Raw genomic sequence first — 16,737 nt, 5'->3', positions numbered from 1 at the left:
GTCCAAAGCAGAACATTTCTGTTCTCGTCAGCTGCTCACCGGGAAAAGCAATTGGTGCATCCAACAGCGAGACTTTCCTGGAGGTGTGGGGGCAAGAAGCGCTGTCCCGGGGAGCACCCATCCAGCAGGATCTGCTGTAGCCTCCCTGGCAGAGGTGCCTAGAGCGGTGGCAGGTTTGGGCAGCCTGGCACCAGCTTTTAAGTTGTGATTCAGCACGATGAAGGGCATGGGTCTGTGTCAGCAAATAATGCGTAACCCTGCTCCCTCCCACCACCGCTGCTCCGTGATGTTTGGTCAGCGACTGACTCCAAACCTTGGGGTGCGCTCAGGGTGCAGAGAGCGATGGTGTAACAGCAGATGAAAAGAACAAAGGTTCCCTGGTGCTTTAGTGTGAGCGTCTGGCCTGGGCAAAGCAGTGTTTTGCATGCTTGCATGTGTGTATTCGGGTTCTCATTCCCTCTGCTGTGATCATGCCGACTTGGGCTGGAGAAGCTGGTCCCAGGGACGGCTTGAAGTGTGTGAGTGCAGCTGAGGGGGCGGAGGGGGGCTCACTTGCCATCCCGGGGGCAGGGACACATTAGCATTGCCCAGAGTGTGTCAGCTGAAGAGATGTGGAGATTAAAGAATCCCTGATATTTCAGTGGCTGATGGAAACCATACTGAAAATCTCTGCCTGGGGGAGTTGCTGCATTTCATTAAATAAAAGCAGCCTCTTCTTATCCTACTGGAGTCGAGCTGCCAGGGGCGGACAGAAAACACGTTGTCGATATCACACTCATGATGCGATCTTATCATCCTCTGCCTGTGAATTGTGACCACGTTTAATTGACTCGTTCCCTGGGTTGGTTTGGGAGGGTTCCTCAGCAAACGAGTTTTCCAGATGCTTACTTTAAAGGAAAAAAGGAAAAATAGTTAGGGATTTTCTTTGGCCACCTTTCCAGCTTCCAGCTGTTAAGTACTGGAAATGTGTTCTTCATTATGTCCAAGAGAGAAATGTTTCTTTCTTCCGATTGGGGTGGCAATAAATATTTCAAAACATAATATGCTGTAGACAAGTGAGTAGTATCATTTGTTTTCCGCACAGCAACACGCCGCGGGCTGAGCCGGCTGCCGTGGGGAGCGAGCGCTGACGTGATGAACAGGCCGGGGAGTTGCTGTGGTCTTGCCTTAGTACGTCAGCTGTCCCTAGGTTGTGCGCAGCCCCTTCATTTGGGTATAGATTCAGCAACAAAGTGTCTAGTTCTGCCTTCAGGTAGCTTTGCATTAATTAAAAAACCAAAATAAACCAAAGCAGAACTCATTAGCAATCCTTAGCAGCCCCTTTGCATTAACCTCCCAGCGCTACCACTTTCAGCAAAGGCGCTGCTGTCTTCGCAGCACGTCTCCAGCCTACGGCACCTTTCTCCTTGTCTGACCCCAGAGCAGTCGAGTTCTGGAGTGTGGCCGATAAGCCAGTGATGGGGCTATTTTGGATTAAGAGGAGGAGGGGTGAATTCCAACTTTGTGGAGTATTCCTTCCTCTGCCAGTGTTGGCCTTGCTCGTAGCAAGGGTGCTCCAGCTTGCGTGTGTCTAGTGATCTTGGCCAGGCCAGTGTGGCCAGGGCGCCTCCACAGATAGGAGGGTTGCAGGACACCGCTTTGTACTCGTCCCAGCTAATCTCAGGTAGTTGCCAAAGTTTGGCACGTGGTTTCCATCTTTGGTCAAGAAGGTGCGTGGAGTTAGAGGAGATAAATTCAGGCATCTGCAGGAGTTGCTGTGTGTCGTAGCTGCATCCAGCTGGGGCTCCTGCAGAGGCGATGATGCTGGGGACTGCAATGGCAGCGTCTGGAGCTGAGGTGATCTTGGAAAGAGAGAGACGGAGAGAGAGGGCTGTCATAGATGGTTAAGAGCAACCCATGACCTAAATCGGCTCATGGAAGTGGTGTTGTAAGCGTGGTGCATCCATGAATAAGCGCTTGGAGCTGAACAGCAGTGGCTGATGCTGTGGATGATAATTTGTGGTGTGAGGGAAAGAAAAAAATATCGAAGATTTTGCTGTGGACTAATTGACATTTGAAGGAGTATGAGATGACTGAAAGAGAAAGAGCAGAGCTGGAAAATGGAACTGAAGTATTTCTCAGACAGGAAAGGAAGGAGTAACGTGGAAGCAGGTGGGAAGGTGGTTGAGCCACAAAGCTGAGGTTTCCCCCAGGTCTCTGATGCGGTCCCTGTTCTGCAGCTGGGACTGGGCAGTGCTTGCGCAGCCCATGTGTTGTTTGGGGACATGTGGAGGCACGGATACCGTGTGGGAACGGACGTGAATGCTGCCTGTGGGCTGGGGCGAGTTACCAAATGTTTGTGTTGGAACCGCCATCTCTGCAAAGGCTAACTTGAAGCTTAAATCGCCCGTCCTGCTTTCTCCTGCCTGTGTACCTTTAAAGATGTCGCCATCCTTTTTTGCTTCTCCTATTTTCTGTGGTAACAGCCCAGAGCTAACAGGCAAGGCAGGATGTGAATGGACTTTTCAGACCTTCATTTCTAATATGGGAAGTGCTTTAAAATATCTGTTTCACCCACAAAGACTGCAGCATATTTTTCCTTTTAAAATAGTGTTTAATAAGAATTTTTTTTAAAAGAATTAAAATACCAATAGAAGCAGGAGGGCATAAGCCAAACATTAAGGAAAAAAACCCTTGAGGATAAAATGCATTTGTGAGCAATTTGGTCTTGAACTCTGTGGGAATTGGACTAGATCTGTGAAGTCTTCCCGGATATCCCTACATAATTTGGAGCCCTAAAAATAACACAAAACTTGAATAGCCCAGATGACCTCGAAGCTGCTTTGCAAGAGACTTGCAGCGTAGCCAGAGTAGGTGAACACTCTGCAGCACATCTAGGCTTCAGAAACCCCTGATGAGGCAGTTGGGGGATTGCTAATTGGCTACTGGTCTTCGTTAGCATCCAGCTTTGATAGATGGGGCTCCTGAGCTTGCTCCTGCAATGAGCAAATCGTGATGGAGGACGGTGGCCTCTCTTGGAAATGGGAAGCGAGTCTAAAGGGTCCAATTAAGTCGGTCCCAGGGAGGGCTGCTTCACAGAAGACCGCAGCCCTCGCTGCTGCCGGCTGTGCTGGCGGGGAGCCCGCTGCAGTGATTTATTCTTGGGCTCTGCTGTTACACGAGCCCCGGTGCTGACCCACGGGGCCGAGCAGCTTCGCGGAGGAGACGCGAGCGTATGCGAAAAAGGTGCTTGCAGCGGAGGTCTGGCTTGAAGCAAAGCAGCCCATTTCCTTTCACCACAGACAAGCCTTATCTCGGGAGATTGCGTTTGTCTCGAATGGAGCCTCTGGTGTCCTAACCGCGCTCTTCCTGGGCAGATACAGGCTTGTGCAAAAATCCCGTCGCGGCAGGCTGGGCTCTGGTTGTGGCTGTGACTCATGAGCCCTGGCCTGTGTGGGAGGTGCTGGGACCAGGGATTTTGGGGCTTTTTGGTTTGTTTGGGGTTTTGTTGTTGTTGTTTGGTTGGGGTTTTTTTTGTTTTGTGTTGGGTTGGTTTGTGTGTTTGTTTTGTTAGTTTTTTGTTTTGTTTTTTTTTTTAAAAAAAATGGCCGAGAAGTGCTGCAGGGCTTGTCCTGCACATTGCTGAGTGGGGCAGCTCAGGGGCCTTTCGAGGCATCTCGTCGGTGCCTGACTGCTGCTGTGGGTCTGTGCCCCTGCACCCGTGTGCATCCTGCTGTGCTATCAAGGGAGAGGGCTGCCTGGTCTGTCTTGTTGGTCTGACAGGCGTGGAGATTCCTCCCAGTAATGGATGCATGTTGTCCGTAGAAAAGGTCTTCTCTGGGGTATGATCTCCTCAGCCAGAGAAGGTTGTTTTTTCCAGCTCCTCGGAAACGCTTTTCAGTGCGCTCTCACAAATACAACTGCAGGAATCAACTGCTATGCAGTGGTTGTGCTGGAAGGGCTGCAATGTGGATTGCAGATAGGCTACTGAATCAGCCCCTCATACCCGAGAGCAGACCGTGGTTTATGGTCCTTGCACAAATGCAGCTGAATGCATTTGCCTTTCCTGTTCCTTCCACGAACCCAGTGGATGCTGCCTAGCTTGGGTTTAGTGATGGGCTGCAGATAGTGCTGTCTGGTTTGACCAGCGCTTTACCAAGCTGCACTCAAGGCGCTGGGGGAATTTTGTAGTTATCCTGTCCTCATCAGCCAGGGGAGGCTCCTTCTCATCTCTGCATGCAAACCCCAATCTTGCCTCTGCAAGTGTGCCGGATAGCCAGGTTGCCAAGAAGTTTGGGCTAGTGTATGTATATGCTTTTCTTTAGCTCATTCTGTGATGTTAAATGTTCTTTTTGAAGCTGGGGCAGGAAGAGGCTGGAGATAAGATGACAATAAAAGGCTGCTGTAAACTCTGCAAGCAGAGATAATGCACTTCAGACAATACAAGTGATCTGGCAGACTGGAAAGTTCAAGGAAATCTAAACTTCTCCTGCCCGTCGGGATGCTTGCTTACTTTTCTCACTAACTGCCCTGCACAGCCAGCTTGGCTTGTGATGTACCTGAAACAGCTTCTGGTTTAACTTGGACTACCTGTTAGATACAAGTTTGTAATGTTCAGAGCTGTATGACATCATGTGTATTACTTTACTGATTATTTTTTTTTTATCTTAGTCCATTTAAAGGATTTTGCTTTTATACCTGGCCAAAATCACAAGGTCTCTTGTGTACCCTCCTCAGGTTTTCCTCCCCTGTATTCCTGTTCTACGAATGTATCTTGTGACGTCTGACACTTCTACAAAGAGGAGAAATTCATCATTGTGCATTTGGTCTTGATTTTCCACCCTCCCACCTCAGTTTGTTGGGAAGTCGGTGTTACATTATTTGGGATTTGTTAACCCAACGGAGAGAGGTCTCCTGCCTGTCTGTGTTGCAGGTTTCTTTCTCTTAACTGCCTGAGTTTGGGAGGTGTTGAAGGCAGAGTGATGACGGGGAGATACAAAGAGCTACAGGAACTGGTTGCAGGGTCACGCTGGCTCTAGGGGGTTTAAGACACTTTCAAACCAAAACCCTTTCTTGAAGGATGGTTTTGCAAATTGCCAAGCATTACATCTCATAGGAGCTTTGAGAGAGAGCTTGGGCTGTCTTGCCTCCCTGCTCAGTTTGGACCCAAACTGAGAACCAGGTTCCTTTCTGACTGTGCCGATTTCTTTGCTTGGCTTGAAATGCCTTTTGGGGTTCCGCGTTGGTAGGCACCCTGTCTTTGTCGGGGTGTAATTTAACCACAAACGGCGTTCACTGAGCTTAGACATCAGCAGTACGATGTAGGTGCCACATACTGTGCTGCACAGGAATGTACTTCAGCACTCCCAAGCTGATCTTGAGTGGCCCACACTGTTTCCATACAGAAATTGTGCAAAAATTGATGGCTGTGGTGCTGCTGCCGCTTTTTAATTGCAGAGCAGAAATGAAGTGGTATAAAAGGGCAGACCAGATTTCTTAGTGAGGAGCTGTTTGGAGGAAGTTGAGGAATTTTGGCCCAGTGCATGCTGAAATTCCTGCTTGGTTGTGTGGGAGCTTCGGCTTGGGGGAGGCAGCTCCGTTTGCAAATCCATTGAGGCTTCACTTTTATTTATAAGGACACGAACACTTTGCATCGTGCAAGCTGTATTGTGCCTGCCCGAACAGGTGGCTTGCAAGAGTAGGAATCAGAGGAACCATGCTGAAGAGCCCCTCTGTTCTCACCAGCCTCCTCCCAGGAAGGTTCACGGAGAACGGGCTGCAGCACGGGCGGACCCTGAAGGACCCAAGTACACCAGAAGCTTTGAGCTCTGCTGCGCTGGACCGTGGACCTGCGCGTCCTCACAGCTGTGCCCCTACATCTGGGTCTGGAATGTGCCGCGTTTTAATGACTTGCTTTCGTTGTGATTGCTGCCAAAGTCATGGATTCCTTCTATATGTTTGAAAAGCAAACAATCCGTGACTGCGGGCACTTTATTCTCTGCATCTCCGCACACATGCAGCTGGGTGAACAGTTAACCAAATTAACTGAGAGCTGTTAAATTATACTTGGAGGAAATGAGAAAGAATGGGAGCAGCACTGAGCTCTGACCGGCAAACTCTTGGTGAAATCCTCTCATGGCGATGTTGTCCTTGGCTGGCAGAAGGATGAACATGGTCTTTTAATGGGATTCTTTCTTTTCCTTGTGCTCGAGGTCATAGTTTCTACCCTGTTAGACTGTGTGTTGATAAACAGGAGGTACCAGGCAGGGCTGTCGTTACTGAAAGTATTACAGCTCTTGACTTCAAGCCCATTCTCTCTCTGTCCCAGGAGTGGATCCCCAGGGAGACCTTAGAGACTGTATCTACAGCTGCTGGGACAGTTTGGCAGAGGTAGGGCCTGGTCTGGGCTCTCCTTGCAACCATGCTAGTGCTTGCTGTGCAGAGATGGTCAGTCACTGAGGAAGGGAAGAGGGACAGGTTTTTCTCTAAAGTTGGACCTTCTCCCCTCTGCACAGCAAGAAGTAACGGATAGATGGGGTTTTTTAGCCGTGTGGGGAGAGGTTGTAGCAATGTTCTGTGCTATCCTCTCTTTCATACGTGTGTATTGTCTGTTGTTTGAGTCTTCCTGCACAAAGCAACGAGTTGATGTTCTTGAAACACCGGTGTAAGATTGTTCCCTGAGCAAAGGCAGAGTTGGGGTGAGCCGCTCTTGAGGGGGGTTGTCCATGTGAACGGGAGCATTGGAGAATGACCAGATGGATGCAGAGTGAAGTGGGCTGAAAAGGTTTGTTGGCAGAGCAGTGTCATGCTGGAGCTCACTGCGAGGTGCTGAGCCCTTCATCCTGGGCATGGGGACCAGCCAAGTCCTTCCAGGCCAGAGATGTGCTCTTTGTCTAAAATTTGCCATGGGAGGGTGGGACACTCCAAGGAGACTTTTTTTTTTTTCCCCCATTAGCCTCTTGAAGACTGGTTGGCGTTAAAACCAAGCCAGTTCTTTCCCAGTAGTTACCAAATAAAAATATTCTCCCTATGTGTGAGCTGACAGCTCCCTGAAGAGACTGCTGCTTCTTGCTGTCTCAAATAACTGCTGTCAGATTACATCCCCCAAGTCATGCTTTTTGTTAGCAATTTCAGATTCAGGATGTAAGCGCACCAGTTAGTATAAGCAAGCAGGAACTTCCCGATTTTTCTATTTATAGAAAAGCACATTTTTCCGTGTGTTTTGGGATTACTAGAGTTCTTGCTGGTTACAGTTTTCATTTTGCTAAAATTAGTCGCAAACTCCCGTTAGTTCAAGGGAGGAGAATTAAGGCAATGGACCTTTGAAAATCAGCCCCGAGAACAATGTGGGTTTTTTTTCTGCTCAAAGCCCTCATCGTGTAGGTGGCTGGATTTATTTAGCTGTCTGGATTTGAGTGACTTCCAGTTAATTTCCTCTACAATACCAAGTCTTTCTGCATCTGCTCATCTGCATGAAGCTGCTTGCAGGCAGTTTGGCCTCTTCGCTTCTGCACGTCAGACGGTGTGACACAAGCACATGTTACTTCACAGTGGGGACCGTCAATGTCTGGTGCACCTTGTGCCACCGTGAGCCCAGAGACTGATGTTCATTTTCTATTCTTCTTCTTTGAACCACTTTTTCCTTACTTCTCTTTTCAAGTAATACCATATTTTACTGCGAGGAAGACCCTGGTATGAACTTCTCATCCTGCCAGTGACTAATTGCGATGCAGATATTTTCACAGAACACCCAACTCCCCCAAAAAACATTCCCAGAAGCTTCCTAGAAGCATGTAACAGTCAAAGACAACTGACGCCTCAAGGTAAACAGGGTGAGAGTCTGAAATCCTGAACATAGTTACCGAGTCTTATCTCTGAAGCATTAGGGAGTTTTAAGGGCATCTTTACTCTGCTGGGCTTCTGCTGGTGTTTGCAAGCAGATTAAAGCAACTGGGGAGGGCTGCAGTCCTCATGGTGGGGGCTCCCGCTCCTCTCTGTGTTCTGTGGCCTCAGCCTGCTCCCAGGCTGGGCTGTCCTTGTGGGCCAGCGTTGGTCCCCCTTTATGGGGTGCCCAAGGCTGTCCGCGCTGTTGTGGCAGGAGAGCCTACTTAGCCCTTTCCTTAGGGTGTGCTAGGTCAAGTTTGGGCTAAAAGACAAATATTTAAGTCTCGTCTCTAAGGGGTTACTTTACACTTCTCCCAGCAACCCAGAAAGTGCAAAGGCCGTCCCAGCCAAGTGCAGGGTATCTCCTAATGCACGGTGAAAGCCTAGTGCGGGCGAAGTCCTTATCCGTAAGTGACTGAAGCCTCATCCTGAGGAACTGCAGCCATTCCCTTCTGTCCTGACTGTGCTTTCCTCTGCGGTGATGCCTCCAGGTACCTACACCCACCTTGGGCACATCTGGCTCCAGTAAGTGACACTCGGGTAGCTGTTGGGCAAACACAGAAAGGGCTGATTCTGAATTCAGAAGGGACCCCACTTGCTGGGGTTTAAGCACAAGCATGTGTTGGAGGGTGTGCAGGTTGGCGTGTCAGCATCCCCCGAACGCTGCTTGTGTAGCTGTGTGGCACTTGCTGTTTGCAGCTCCAGGCAGGCATGGATTTAACGGGATGCTCCCCAAACCCCTGCCCGTACTCCTCTGTGCCTCTCTCCTTGGTGTCAGCTCGTTGAACCTGCTGTGTATCGGGCTCTTGCTGCTGCCCTGTTGGTGATTGTTTATAGAGCTTGGCCATCCAGATCTTCAGTTCAGCTCTGTGCAGGCTTGTTGAGCCACAAGTGATGGCACCGCCCTGTCCTGCCTTGCACCAGGTGCTGCAGATTTGGTCCCCCAAGGATTTTTGGCAGCGGGCGTATATGGCACTGGCTGGGGAGGGACAACTCGCGCGGGAGGGTGCTGTGAAAATAAAGCAGTCCTGTGTGTGAAATTAGTGAACGAGCCAAATCCTTCTCAGAAGTGGTGTTTAAGGAAAAAAATCCTTTGTGGGAAATGCTCTATCAGCTGTTCGCCTAAGCCAAGCCACTTACAAAGGGAACAGGCGCTGTTTAGAAAATAACATCGTAAAACGTCGGGTTGCTGTTAGTTGTGACACTGAGCAGGTTTCGTGCTGGCTGGTAGTGCCGAATCTGTGGTTTCCAGGAGAGCGTTTTCTTTGATCAAGAAACCTCCTGAGTTTTGAGAGAAAAATTTGAAAAAGGGTTGTGCAAAACTCTCTCGCTTTCCTGTCCCCCAGAGTCTCAGTGCTCGCCTCTCTCCCCAGCAGCTCGGTTCTCTCCCGTTGGGCTTGGGTCTGGGCAGGGCTCTGGCGTGTGTCCTGGGCGAGGCAGGGGCTGGCTGTCACCTCCTGGAGCCGTTGTGGGCTCAGGCAGCACTGTTGCCCCCAAGCCCTCTGTCTTCTCCTTGTTTCTGGAGGAAGATAAGAGCTGACCTACCTAGTGGGGCAGGCAGCTCTGGTTTCTCTCTGAGAGGCGTGGGGCACTCTGCAGGATTTTGGAGCATGGGTGTGATGAGTTGCAGCAGACTGTAGATGGTCAAAGGGGTGGCTGTTTCTAGAACTTGGCTATCAAAATCATGGGATACAAGGTTAGGGGACCTGCTCATTCAGAACTTTGTAACCCTGCATGAATAACTTGGAAAAACGTCACTTTTAGGAGTGAGAACTTGACACACGGATGTAGGAGAATGAGGCAGGAGGTGCTGTGAGCGAAAGAGGGAAATGGGGGCAAAGTGTGTTTCGGTATGCACCCATCTCTCAAACACTGACTTTTGTGCTTTTTCTTTTTATGTGGGGTTTGTTTGGTCTCAGGGACTTGAGTATTTTATTAAAAATGACTGTATAAAAAGCCATGCCTGCTTGGAGGGGAAGCAGCTTTTTTTGCTGCTTAGAAAGGTTGAAGTAGTTCTTGTGTGATTGGAAATAAAAGGTAGGCACATACTGAACAGCAGCTAAATGTGAGAGATTTTAATAAAGGGTTCTGATGTATGGTGTGGGAAGAAATAAATCTGCTGTAGGACAGCAGAAGCTCAGCAGGGGGATAGTCAGACTGTTAATGAGTAAATCCATTGCTTCAATGGGAATAAATGATTACAGGCAAAAGATGCAAAAGGGGCAGATCGCTGACCTGGAGAAATTCAAAGCAAGTCAGAAGCTCTCTGGGGCTTTTTCACCTTCCACATACTTATTTGCGGGGATAAAAGGTGCACGAAGAGGCCTGATTGCTTATTAGCTTTAGCTTCTGCTGCTGGGGAGAGCAGATGTGGTGCCAGTGCTGCCGAGTGTTTCCAAGCCTGACGAGCCCTTGCTGTGCCCGCGGTAGCTGGGCAGCCACTTGCCTGAGCGCTGGTGCCCGAGGTTGCGGACAGAGGGTCCTGTGCTCCCAGGGAGCTGCTTTTCCCTGGGGCTGTGGACCAATGGCCCCATCCAGGCTCTGGCCTCCACCACATCTTCCAGGTGGGCTTACGGCTGCAGTGTTGGACCTGGGCAGTGCCTGGGGGATGGATGGGCTTGGGAGGAAGCAAAAGCATCGATCACTTCGGAAAGCTATGGGAAAAAATAAAATAAAATAAAAAAACCAAACCAACAAACCCGGCATTTTTCCACAGTGGTTCTGAAATGGTTCATCTGGGTTTTTTCGGCTTTCCCTGCTTTGGTCTCAGTTTTGCGGATGTCTGGAGCTGCGGTGCAGTGCCCCAGACTGGGGCGCAGTATGCCCCAAAATTGCTGCAGGTGCCCTTTGGGCTGGCCACCGCTCCTGGCCGTGCTGCACGTATCCAGAAAGCCTCGTGTGGCCCTGAAGAGTGGGATTTACTGCGCATGCGCTGTGCTGTGGAGCCGCACCTGCTCGCCTGGTCCATCTGATCCTTCCAGGGAATCCCAAGCGGGAATACGGCAGCACTGGAAGTGCTATCAACACATGCACTCCACGGGGATATTTAGGAGCCGTTAGGAAGAGATGAACTGCTTTCTTTTTACACGGTGCTGTTTTAATAAGTCAACGCCGAAGGTAATAAATCTGTCCTACAGAAAATTAGAGAGTGGTTTACTGTATAAACTACTCCTGCGCACTCCAGGGCTGGGAGTAGAGCTTAGCAGAGCTTCAGGGTGACACAGCCTACTTGTCCCTTTTTTGTCAGAGGACCAAAAAAGAGCTTCTCTTGCTGTTTGTCAAAATATGGTTGCCAATATTACAACACTGTGAAGATTTACTTAGGTTATTAAATGTTACTGTATAGCTTTGTGGCACCTTGGAGGAATATCAGTGAGACGTCACCAAAAATCCCTCACCAAAGCAGCACGGGACGTGGCTGGGTCCAGCTCGCTGTCTTATTTCTGCATGTGCTTCCCAGAGCTGGAAAACAGTGAAATCAGTCTCGAGGGAGGGAACAGAGGAGAAATGTGCAAGTTTGCCGTGGTGTGCTGCTTATGCAGGAGGATAGATGGACAGACGGACAGAGAACGTGCTGCTCCAAAAGCAGCTGGGTTTCTCTTGCCTCTCTGGATCCTGGTTTTATTCTTCAAGTCTTTGCACTGTCACACTGGGCGTAATCAAAATGCTGTTTACATGGGATTTTGGTGCTGGATAAAGCTGCCCGCTATCCAAACACGCAAAGGGATGGAGGGGGTGGGAGATGAAGGAAATGCCCTCATCTCCATCTTCCTCTTCTGGCTCTGAGACTTGCCCCGTCCTTCCAGGCGCTGGGGCAGCTGCAAGTGATTGTTACTAAGGAAATGTGCTTTAAAACCTCTGACAGCAACATCAGCTACATGTAGGGTTGTTACTATTTTCAACGAAAGTTGGTTGCTCATTAAAATACTACTGTCAGAATTTCCTGGCTGCAAACTCTATTCATGAAATCCCAGGCAATGGTCAAAGGTTGAGTTGTACCTGGTGTGTTTCAGAGGTGGTGAGAGCAAGGGATCCGCTTGCCTGGAGACAAGCGTGAGCATCAGATCTGGTGCTTGACCTCTTTCTTCCATGGAGAAGGGAAAAAAATTGCCTAAGAGGCTGGGAGCATAGAGGTTTTTATTCATATGACTGATAATAGGAGCTAAATAAAGGCTTTGGAAAAAACCCCACCATTTCTCTTGCAATATTGGTTGGGCAGAACTGTACTGGAACTAAACATGGAATGAAAAGTCTGGCTTTTCTGCCAGCTCTATTTTTAGAGCTACTGCTCCATCCTTGTATCTCTCTGAGTTTTCTCAGCATATGCACTTGAAGCAGGCAATCTGCCTTTATTTTTTCCGGCAGGCTGTGGTACTCTGCAAGATAAGGATGTTGGATGGAGAGTCGGGGACTGACAAGATTTGACAAAAATCCCTCTGAATACCAGGATGCAGGTCCTGTTCCAGGACTGGGTTCACTGCGGTCACAGACGCCTGAATATTTTCTGTGCTCCATGTAGGAATGACCCTAACCCTTATGTGCTGGAGGGGAGCGGGTGTGCAGTGTTGGCTGACTTCTTTGCATCCCAAAATTGCAGTCAGGACCGGAATAAAATTCAGCAGCGCTCTTAGCAGTGTGGAGCAGTGCTAGCGATGGGTTTGGGTATGGAGCAGAGGAATCGTGTTTGGCTTTAAGAGCAGGAGCAGGATAAGAATATCCAAACTGGATTTCAGCTGAGATACTGCAGCTTATCCCGCGAGAAGCCAGAGGTTCTTGTTTTTTCTGTGAAAGCACCAACAAAAGATTAAAAAGTTAGCACGCTCGCCCTGTCTTGGATGTTTAACCCTGCCAGTGGGGGTGGGACTGGCCTTTCAGAGAGCTCCCAGACAGCATGGGCACAGTTCTTCCCAGTGCCCAATGTGTGTGCCTGTGTATACATGCACAAACCCACATCTCCCATCACTTAAAAAGTACTGAAACCAGCTACATCAACTTCTTTCAGCTAGAGAGGGCTCGGACGGGTCATGCGCCTGTGCACTGCCCGACCCTGCCACCCCGCTGTCCCAGGAGCAGTTACACCAGGGCCAGTGTGTGCCCAGCAGCACCAGTTCTTTTTTTGTGTTTTCGCTTTATAAAGCACTGAGCCCTAGGCTTGGTTTTGCGTCAGGTTTCAGTGTTTGTGCAAAAAGTGACTGTCACCGTGCGCCAACGTGACTGGATTGTAACCCGTGCTCTCCAGAGGCAGGGGACTTCTCAGAGCCAGAAGCGTGCGAGGAGTTTGGACTCGAGGACATTTAATTAGGAGCATTTCTTTCCAGCAGGAAACTGGACAGCGAGGAGGACCCCCCAGAAACTCCATGGGATTTACTGGCTGAACTCATAGTTGGCTTTGCAAAAAGATAAATGCAGAAGATGAGGATATGCCTCGCATTTCTGATTTTATGTTTGTGGTTCCTGTTCATTCCAAGCAGAGGGTCTCCCAGTACCTGAGACTAGAACATGTGCAGGTATGCTGGAGCCACAGCGAGTTTTGTCCAGCTAAAGGCTACGCCAGATTCAAGCAGGAGCATTAATTTATCCCCTGTAGGATAAAGCCAGAGGAGGATTTACAGTGGAGGGAAGGTGTAACTTCACTGGCTGGTACTCAGCCCTGTTCCCATGCCAAGAGGCAGATGTTAAGCTCTGGGAACTGGTCCTGCAGAGAAAGCAGCTGCCTGAGCTGAAGCCTCTTGGGCTTCACTAACAAATAACAGCTCCACTGAGAGAGTAAGTGGGCAGAAAATGCTGCTGCTCCAAAAAGCTTAGTCTCGTATGCCTTGACAACAAATAGGTTGCAGAGGGGAATTAAGGCAGCAGTTAGGTCTGGTTTTCCTCAGTTTTTAGTAATTTGAAAAGGATGGCTGTTTCCCCCTTGGTTGGGCTCAGAAGTCTTCTGGCAGCAAGCAACTGTCTTGGGTGACCACTTTGATTTCTTCATTCCGAATGGCACCAGTCCTTACTGGTGCAAACCCTAAGAGTGGTTACAAATCCCACTCTCCTGCCCGTTCACAGCGGGAGGATGGCCTCTGACCTGCTGTGCTTCAGGATCACGAGTTTTCCCAGCTGGATGTAGTTCACTCCTCCCCCAGCCTTTCCCTCAAGCCCCCCTTAACCTACACCCAGCTGTAAGTTCAGGTGCCACGAGCCTGTGGTGGGAACCGGAGCAATCCCTGGTAAGTGGAGGAGAGGCTGCCCTGGAGCCAGAGGGAGCGTCCAGCAGGAGCCTGGGGAAGATTTTGTCAGTGGTCCTGCTGAGGAGGAGACTGAGCTGGTGCCAATCTGCAGGGCTGCACCCGTCCTCTTGCTCCGTACAACAGCGTTCAGACCCCCTTGTCTGAATGACCATAACAAGACATGTACTTTGTGGATGACTCGGTAGATTTAAATGCCTCTTCCTCATCTCTTTTTCCCTTTAAAAAGTTTCCTATGGATTTTCAGGGCTATTTTGGAGGCATGTTATTATTTATACTCACGCTCTGGCTCAGCGACGTGTGTGGCCAGGGCAGGGCTGAGGTGCAGGCTGCTGCTTGGTCCCTCCTGCAGCTGGTTATGGCTGGGGCAGGCAGGCTGAGACGGGCATGGGGCCGTCCTTTCCTCTCCTTGTAGAAGTGTCCCTCTGGGTACCTGTTAGTCTTCGGGGGATGTATGCTCATACAGCACCAGCTTTGTATGAGGAAGGACTCCTGAACTATAAATCTCTGCTTTTCAAGCACTAAACTCCCTTTTGGGTTGTTTTAGACGTTAGGAATTTTCTCTGATAAGAGAACTTTATTTGCCTTTAAATATCACTTTGTGACAGGATGATGGAGTGGGGATTCTTGGAGCGAGCCTGTGCCAGCCGGGGAAGGGAAATTCTGCTGGGGCTTTTGTTTCTCTCTAGCACTGATATTTTAGCTCTTTAAAGCCTACGTTTATTTTATTCTTGGCAGGGGTGTGTATGCACACGTTGGTGTCCAGACACATGGGAGCAGCCCAGTGTTGGAGCTGTGCTGAAGCCGAGTGGGTCTCCTGCTGTCCCCTCCCTGTGGCACCTGGGGAAGAGGAGCTGTGCTGGGGCTTCAAAACACAGGTTGCGTGGGTGAAGCGGGGCTGCCTTAAAAAAAAAAAAAAAAAAAAAGGATTTTGTGATATTGTGTGTAAAGTGCAGTCGGATGTTCCCAGGCTGGCAGTCCAGGGTGTCACCTGTTACCCCAAGAACTGCCCAAAATCCAAGTCTCCCAAAACAGCTTTATAGCTGGTTTATCGTGCTGCCTGCTCTGGTCAAGGCTGAGTCTAAGGTGTCGCCCAGCACAACCTCCTGAGTGTGGCCCGTAGCCACAAAGTCTGTGTTTTGTTTTCATTTGGACTGGTGGGCGCTGAGCTCCCTAATCTGTCTCCCTCCAGCAGCCGTGTCGTATCAGAATCCTTTTAGATATGGAGGATTTTGCTCCACAGGTTGCTTGCGAGCGGCAGGATCTGCAAAGTGCCAGCTCATTTATTCGCCTTGGATCCCCCTAAGCTCTCCCTGGTTTTCACGATGCCTCGAGCAGCCAGCTAACTCTGTGTTCTTTTCTTTCAGCTCTTCCACGTAGCGTACGTCCTGATCAAATTTGCCAATTCCCCTCGTCCTGACCTCTGGGTGCTGGAGCGATCTACTGACTTTGGCCTTACCTACGAGCCCTGGCAGTATTTTGCCTGTAAGTATGCCAGCGTTAACGAGAGAGCTGCAGTTAGCGCGAGGTAGCGAGGTGAAGACGGCTCTTTGTGCAAGTACGAGGCTGGGTTTGGCGTTGTGTCTGTCACTGTTGCGATGCAGTATGTGTTCTCTGTTTCTTCTGCCCAACGGGGCTGCAAGAGACGAAGCGTAGATGAGAGCAGCTGGGTGAAGCCGTGGTGCTCCTCAGGGCAGGAGAACTTTTTTGCTTTCTGGGACTAAATGTACTTTTTAGTGTGTTGTCGTTGGTGCCCATCCAAATCTAGGCAGATGGGAAAGCTGGCACCAGTGTCAATAGTTGGGCATGGCTGATCTAGGTCTGGAACATGAAATTTCTTACCGTCTCCTCCCTGCCCTCCTCTCTCCGTCTGTCTGCCCCGTACCTAATCCAGACTGGCTTCTCCAGAAGCAAACCAGCAGCTCACTTCAGTGCCTGCTGTAACAGAAGAGGCTGAACTCAGAAAATGGTCCCCTTGTGCTTATCAGTACTGGAGATCAGATACAGCCTGTGCAAGGCAGGGAACCGCTGTCCTGCCACTGTGCAAGGTGGGATTGGAGACAGCCGGCTGGAAAGGGTGGCTGTGGAGATCCAGGGGGTGCATTTGACTTCCCGTTCTCTGATTAAAACCTGATCCCTTTAGAAACAGCTGGTTCTGCAAAACTCTTCTCCCAAAGGGTCTGTAGGGTAGCTGAATGCTGAGGAACTTGTTAACCACCAGCCTCTCCCAGAAGCAGCAGCAGTAATTAGAAGATGTGAGTTAAGATCTACAGCCAGAGCTTAAAACCTGGCAAGGAAGGACATCGAAGCACTCAGAGGCCTCACCCTGGGCTGCCTCTAAAGGCTCCTATTTCTGGCTTACCTGTGAGCCTGTGCTTTACATTAGCTGGCCTTTTCTCGTGCAGGAAAGAGCTGCAGACATTTTGCCTGCTGTGTTGCCTTAGTCTGGTAGCTCCTCTCCAGTGTGGATGTTTTCCCCTCTGCTGTGTGCTAGTGGGGAATCACTGCTGTCAAATTGCCCACTTTGCTTTTTTTCCTGTCTTCTCTGAGAATTTCCCTTCCAGCTCTGAACCTCTCTTGGGGCCCGTTACGGTCATGTCATTGCGTGGTCTGGGGCTGAGTGGTGAGCTCTTGGCCCCGCTTG

At 49.8% G+C, this 16,737-nt stretch overlaps 1 protein-coding gene across 2 annotated transcripts in view; it reads left to right on the top strand.

Annotated features, from left to right (window-relative positions):
- Nucleotides 1–16,737, top strand: part of LAMA5 (laminin subunit alpha 5) — a 92,363-nt gene that overhangs the window by 24,465 nt on the left and 51,161 nt on the right. For both annotated transcript variants that reach the window (XM_086474862.1, XM_086474863.1), the window contains exon 3: nucleotides 15,461–15,578. In XM_086474862.1, coding sequence (XP_086330988.1) covers nucleotides 15,461–15,578 — 118 coding nt within the window. The remainder of the gene's footprint in view (nucleotides 1–15,460; nucleotides 15,579–16,737) is intronic.

Source organism: Leptosomus discolor, chromosome 17, assembly GCF_034619465.1.
Source record: "Leptosomus discolor isolate bLepDis1 chromosome 17, bLepDis1.hap2, whole genome shotgun sequence".
In the NCBI taxonomy this organism is placed as follows: Eukaryota; Metazoa; Chordata; class Aves; order Leptosomiformes; family Leptosomidae; genus Leptosomus; species Leptosomus discolor.
Note: the sequence above shows the minus strand (reverse complement) of the source record. Positions and strands in the feature narration are given on the sequence as shown.